The sequence below is a fragment of the Oppia nitens genome, unplaced genomic scaffold (assembly GCF_028296485.1).
Source record: "Oppia nitens isolate AA-2021 unplaced genomic scaffold, nextdenovo-longstitch-racon4-pilon3 scaffold5_pilon_pilon_pilon, whole genome shotgun sequence".
In the NCBI taxonomy this organism is placed as follows: domain Eukaryota; kingdom Metazoa; phylum Arthropoda; class Arachnida; order Sarcoptiformes; family Oppiidae; genus Oppia; species Oppia nitens.
In genome coordinates this window covers 596969-603792 of record NW_026533243.1, presented here as the reverse complement: position 1 = coordinate 603792, position 6824 = coordinate 596969, and the positions used below count along the sequence as shown (strand labels likewise).

General features: G+C 19.1%; 2 protein-coding genes across 2 annotated transcripts; both read left to right on the top strand.

Annotated features, from left to right (window-relative positions):
• The first annotated feature begins 252 nt into the window (after positions 1 to 252).
• Positions 253 to 2725, top strand: LOC128960997 (uncharacterized protein DDB_G0287625-like). The gene is made up of 4 exons (XM_054307188.1): positions 253 to 926; positions 1246 to 1355; positions 2211 to 2371; positions 2462 to 2725. The coding sequence occupies exons 1-4, from the start codon at positions 381 to 383 to the stop codon at positions 2635 to 2637; spliced, it is 993 nt and encodes a 330-aa protein (XP_054163163.1). The 5' UTR covers positions 253 to 380; the 3' UTR covers positions 2638 to 2725.
• A 1982-nt stretch (positions 2726 to 4707) lies between these two features.
• LOC128960998 (putative mediator of RNA polymerase II transcription subunit 24) lies at positions 4708 to 6611 on the top strand. Its single transcript, XM_054307189.1, has 4 exons — positions 4708 to 5215; positions 5518 to 5627; positions 5876 to 6039; positions 6346 to 6611. The coding sequence occupies exons 1-4, from the start codon at positions 4799 to 4801 to the stop codon at positions 6519 to 6521; spliced, it is 867 nt and encodes a 288-aa protein (XP_054163164.1). The 5' UTR covers positions 4708 to 4798; the 3' UTR covers positions 6522 to 6611.
• The last annotated feature ends 213 nt before the right edge of the window (positions 6612 to 6824 follow it).

The following is a 6824-nucleotide window of genomic DNA, read 5'->3' as shown; positions in this document are numbered from 1 at the left end:
TAGTCTTTAAGATTACATTTCATAAAATTTATTTATACAATATATTAATATTTATATATTTATTATTTTCAATTAAATAATATTTAAAAAAACTAATTGATTTGTATGTTTTTTTAAAAAAATATTAATATATTAAACCAATATATTAAAATTTCATTTACGTATTTGATTGCAAAATAATATATATATATAGAAAAAATCTGTGCAAATTTAATTTTTTTAAAAAAGTATTAATAAAATTTTTTAATATTTAATTAATATTTTTTGCGTTCAATAAAATATAATAGTATAGAATCTATAGTATAGAAAATTTGATTTAAATTTTAAAGTTGAATACAATATTTTATTATAATCTATTATAAATAAAATTTCATAAAACAATGTCTAAAATAAAGTTAATTATGCAATTACCATGGTTAGTTATAATATTGGCAATAGTATCAAGTCAATTTAACAATCTTGTAAAATGTGACAATAATAACACCATCAATAACTATAATTACAATAATCTCAACAACAATAGCGGCATTAATGTCAACAACAATAGCGGCAATAATGTTAACAACAATATCGGCAATAATCTCATCAACAATAGCGGCAATAATGTCAACAACAATAGCGGCAATAATGTTAACAACAATATCGGCAATAATCTCATCAACAATAGCGGCAATAATGTCAACAATAGCGGCAATAATGTCAACAACAATAGCGGCAATAATGTCAACAACAATAGCGGCAATAATGTCAACAACAATAGCGGCAATAATGTCAACAACAATAGCGGTAATAATGTCAACAACAATAGCGGCAATAATGTCAACAACAATAGCGGTAATAACCTAAACAACAATAGCGGTGATAATCTAAACAAAAACAAATCTATATTTCCTGATTTACCTCCAATTCCAATATTAACATCTAAGGTAATCTAAATAATAATACTAAATATATTTATTTACACTATAAATAAAAATTAATTAATTAAATTTTAATCGAAAATTGCTTAGTTTATTCAATCAACAAAAAAACCAAACAATAATTTTATATTTAGATTTATAAAACAAAAAAATATTAATAATAATTTACTAACTAAACTTATTAGACTTATTAAATTAATTATTTATTAAAGCCATATATATATATTTAAAAAAAGTTATGTATAATTTCTTAAAAAATTTCTATTATATTATTAAATAAATTTATTTATAAAATAAAATTGTTACCAAACACTGCTAATCATAGATGACTGGACAGTGGTATGCAATTTACGGATCAAATCCTAAAGAGTATAGACATTTGGTTATTGAAAACATAATCGGAAGTAATCCACCGGAATTAATACTAAAAATGAGGTAAATTTATATTTTTTTAAAAAAAATCAATTAGATAATAATTTTTAAATAACTAAAAATTAATATTTTTATAATATTTGTTTAAAAAACAATTTGTTTTTAAATAACTTTAAATTCTGAAATATTTACATATAAATTTAAATACATTTATATTGTATATACCAGCCATTATCACTCAAGTGATTTCTGATTACTTTTGATTAAAATGCACTGTCGAAGCTTATGGTTTATTATAATATATTTGATCTAGCTCAAATAAACTGTTACATATTTATTTTAATTAAGTAGTATATCTAATTTAATATTATATAAAAATGGTTATTTAATTTATGTATTATAAACTCTATATCAGTGGATATCAGGATAGTGATTTTTAATTGTTTTATTAAAATATATTTAATCTAGCTCAAATATATATTATATACAAATATACACTGTTATATATTTTTTAATTTTTTAATTACTCTTATTTAGATTAAGAATTTTTTTGTAACTCAATAGTATATAAAATTAGATATTAAATTTATGTTTTATAATTTTTTTTAATTTTTATCTTGGTCAGTAATTATGTTTTTAAAATGAGGGATCGTATAATCATTTGATAACGCCTGGTATATATTGTATAGTATAGTATATTAATATATTGTATATATATAGAACAGTATATATAGTAATTAAATAAATATAATTAGTTTGTAAGTATATATATATTATTTTTGTAACTTATATATATATATATATATATATATATAATATTTTTATTATACTATTAATTTATAGTTGCTTATTTGATTATTTTTGTTAAAAAAAATAAATAATTACATTTATCACATTTTTTAAATAAAAAAAATACAGTAGTGCACCAAGTTATCAAAATATTACTGGATATACAGTATTGGATAACAATGAGAATATATTTGTTACCTATGATGACGGTATGAGAGTCTACTACTATATACTTGAATACGATTCTGAACGCTATTTTGCGATGTATGCAATGCCAACCAATAAAAGAGGTATTAAATTATATATACTATATATATATATATATATATATTTCATATCATCATATAATATCATATTTCCCCCCCTCCCCCATGTATTAGGTGGTCTAATAATCTATTCCCGATCCGAACAAACCGTACCCGAAAATACTAGACTTATGAACAAAATTTACAGATCATTGGATCGTTTGGGTTTTAAGAGTGATTTAAAACAACTACCAAAACTACAACCAAAACTACAACCAAAACCAAAACCTATTATTATAAGACATGAATGAATTACGACACTACACTATACTATAGCATTTAATAGCACCAGTAGTTTGAATTATATATAAACAGTTATTTATATTTATATAATTATATCTATATAAAAAAATATTTTTTCAATATGTAATTATCTAATTACATAATCTTGTGCTAAATGTTATGTTTGAAAATAAAGTGTATTTACCATATAATTTATTTAACAATAATAAAAATTTTAAATTAATATAAAGTTTGTCTTAAAAATTATTTTTGTAACAAATTACAGGTATAGATAAATAACAACAAAAATACTTAACTAGTTTTAGTTTTTAAATATAATAATGATATAAAATATATATATACGCAATGTATGTAATAAATTGATGATTATCATACAAATATTCAAATTGATAAATAGTTATTAAAAAAAACTATATTAACTTTTAGAGAATTAGATATAAAATTTAATTTTTATATAATAAAACTTAAGATATTAATAAGATATTATTGTAATTTATTTAATATAACTTTATATTTTTATTTATTTGTTAACATTATCTATTAAAAGATTAGCAAATATTTATAGAATTAAATGTAATTATTTTTAAAAAATTTAATTGATAAATACTCTATATATATCTAATACAATATGTACAGTATATACATATTTTATTTACAGACAACACTTTCTATATATATATATATTGCTAAATATTTAATATTATTCATATGTAAAAAATAATAATAATATTGTATAATATTATGCATTGTATATTTGATATTAAAATTTTATAAATGATTGATAAATATATTTATATTTAAATATAATGTTAGCTTTTAATTAAAAAAAATATTTAAAAACTATTTTAACTAACACTTATAGTTTAGAATATTAAATAAAACAATAAAATATTTAATAGTGTATAAATTATTTTTATTGTTTATTAATACTATTATCACTATTATATAATCTATTTTATAATTATAATTTTATTATATAATATTAAAATAATTTTTTAAATAATAAAATAAATTATAAAAACTAATATAGCAAGTGATGGAGTTTGTAGGTGTTAGAGATGTGCAAATAGAAAGTTTCTAGAAAATTTCTCAGGAATAAATTTCTATAGAAATTTAACTTTATCGTTATACTATGGGATCCCCATATCTAGTTATTGTAATATTATAGATAAAATATTATACTATAGAGTATATACTTTACAGTACTATACAAATGTTATAACTATATATAAAATAATTATAATTATTTAATAATAATTAATTTTGTAAAATTGTATTCATCATTTTTATTATATATATCATACTGTAGTTTAATTAATTAATTTGTTACTTTAATTAATAATTAAAATAATAATAATAATATTTACGGTAATGTATTATTATATGATAGCAATATCGAGATAACAAAATTAAAATGGGGATCCCATAGATAGAAATTTCTTTTAGAAACTTTCTAGAAATTTCTCTATTATTTTATAAATTTCTCTTTTTTGCCAACACTACTACACACCTACTAGGTGTAGTAATGATTGATGGTTTGAAAACAATTTAATTAAAATTTTACCCATACTTTTTATCAGTAATTATTAAGCAACAAATAGACTAAATTAATAAATCATATAAATATAGAATTAAAATATATTTATGAATTTTTAAACATATATTAGACATCAATAATTAGTAAAGGGGTGACAACATTACAGACATCTAAAAAAATTAATATTATTAGCATTTAATAATTAGTTTGACAAATAAAATAGCAATTATTATAATATAATAGTCCTTAAGATTACATTTCATAAAATTTATTTATACAATATATTATAATTTATATATTTATTATTTTCAATTAAATAATATTTTTTTTAAAAAAAACTAATAGATTTGTATGTTTTTTAAAAAATAAAATATTAATGTAATAAACCAATATATTAAAATTTCATTTAAGTATTTGATTGCAAAATAATATATATATAGAAAAAATCTGTGCAAATATAATTTTTTTTAAAAAGTAATAATTAAAAATTATTAATTTTTAATTAATATTTTTTTGCATTCAATAAAATATTATAAAAGTATAGAATCTATAGTATAGAAAATTTGATTTAATTCTTAAAGTTGAATACAATATATTATTATAATCTATTATAAATAAAATTTCATAAAACAATGTCTAAAATAAAGTTGATTATGCAATTACCATGGTTAGTTATACTATTGGCAATAGTATCAAGTCAATTTAACAATCTTGTAAAATGTGACAATAATAACACCATTAATAACGCCATTAACAACTATAGCGGCAATAATCTCAACAACAATAGCGGCAATAATATCAACAACAATAGCGGCAATAATCTCAACAACAATAGCGGCAATAATATCAATAACAATAGCGGCAATAATATCAACAACAATAGCGGCAATAATCTCAACAACAATAACGGCAATAATCTCAACAACAATAGCGGCAATAATCTCAACAACAATAGCGGCAATAATATCAACAACAATAGCGGCAATAATCTAAACAAAAACAACTCTATGTTTCCTGATTTACCTCCAATTCCATTATTAACATCTAGGGTAAAAAATAATATTTATTTACACTATAAATCAAAATTAATTAAATCAATTTTAATCGAAAGTTACTTTCAAGTCTATTTAATAAAAAAACAAAAAATAATTTTATATTATAATTTATAAAAAAATAATATTAATTAAATAACTAAACTTAATAGACTTAATTAATTAATAATGATTTATGAAAGCCATATTTATATATATACTAAAAAAAGTTATTTATAATATCTTAAACGAATCTCGTTTATATAATTAAATAATTTTTTTTATAAAAAAAATTGTTATCCAAACACTACTAATCATAGATGACTGGACAGTGGTATGCAATTTACGGATCAAATCTTAAAGAGTTTAGACATTTGGTTATTGAAAAAGTAATCGGAAGTTATCCACCGGAATTAATACTAAAAATGAGGTAAATTTATATTTAAAATAAATAAATTTTAATAAGATATTAATTTTGAAATATATATATAGAATAGTATATACAGTAATTAAATAAATATATTTAGTTTGTAAGTATATATATATTAAATTTTTGTTACTTATATATATATACAATATTTTTATTATACAATTAATTTATAGTTGCTTAATTTATTATTTTAAAAAAAAATATTATATTATTACATTTATTATTTTTTAAAAAATAATAAAATACAGTAGTGGACCAAATAGACAAAATATGACTGGATATACAGTATTGGATAACAATAATTATATATATGTTACCTATGATAATGGTATGAGAGTCTACTACTATGTACTTGAATACGATTCTGAACGCTATTTTGTAATGATGTTTACACCGACAGTCAATAAAAAAGGTATTTAAATTATATATATATATATATATTAATTGATTAACTTAGTTGTATGATACTAATATATATAATATACATATACAATTTATGCCACTTAAAAAATTTAAATTTTAGTAATATTACATAATGCTACTGGTATTGTAATATGATACTATGATAATAAGGTACTATATATAACTAATAGCTATAGCTGTATAAGCTAACTGTATACTAATTTACTAAATTAACTAATTGGCATTATCTGTATAATTATATTGATATATATATATACATTTCAATAATATCCCATTTCCTTCCCCCATGTATTAGGTGGTCTAATAATCTATTCCCGATCCGAACAAACCGTACCCGAAAATACTAGACTTATGAACAAAATTTACAGATCATTGGATCGTTTGGGTTTTAAGGGTGATTTAAAACAACTACCAAAACTACAACCAAAACCAAAACCAAAACCAAAACCTATTATTATAAGACATGAATGAATTACGACACTACACTAAACTATAGCATTTAATAGCACCAGTAGTTTGAATTATATACAAACAGTTATTTATATTTATATATTTTTTCAATATGTAATTTTCTAATTACATAATCTTGTGCTAAATGTTATGTTTGAAAATAAAGTGTATTTACCATATAATTTAATAACAATAATAAAAACTATAAATTTTAAATTAATATAAAATTTATTTTGTAAAAATTATTTTTGTAACAAAATATTGATAAATAACAACAAAAATACTTAACTAGTTTTAGTTTTTAAATATAATAATGATATAAAA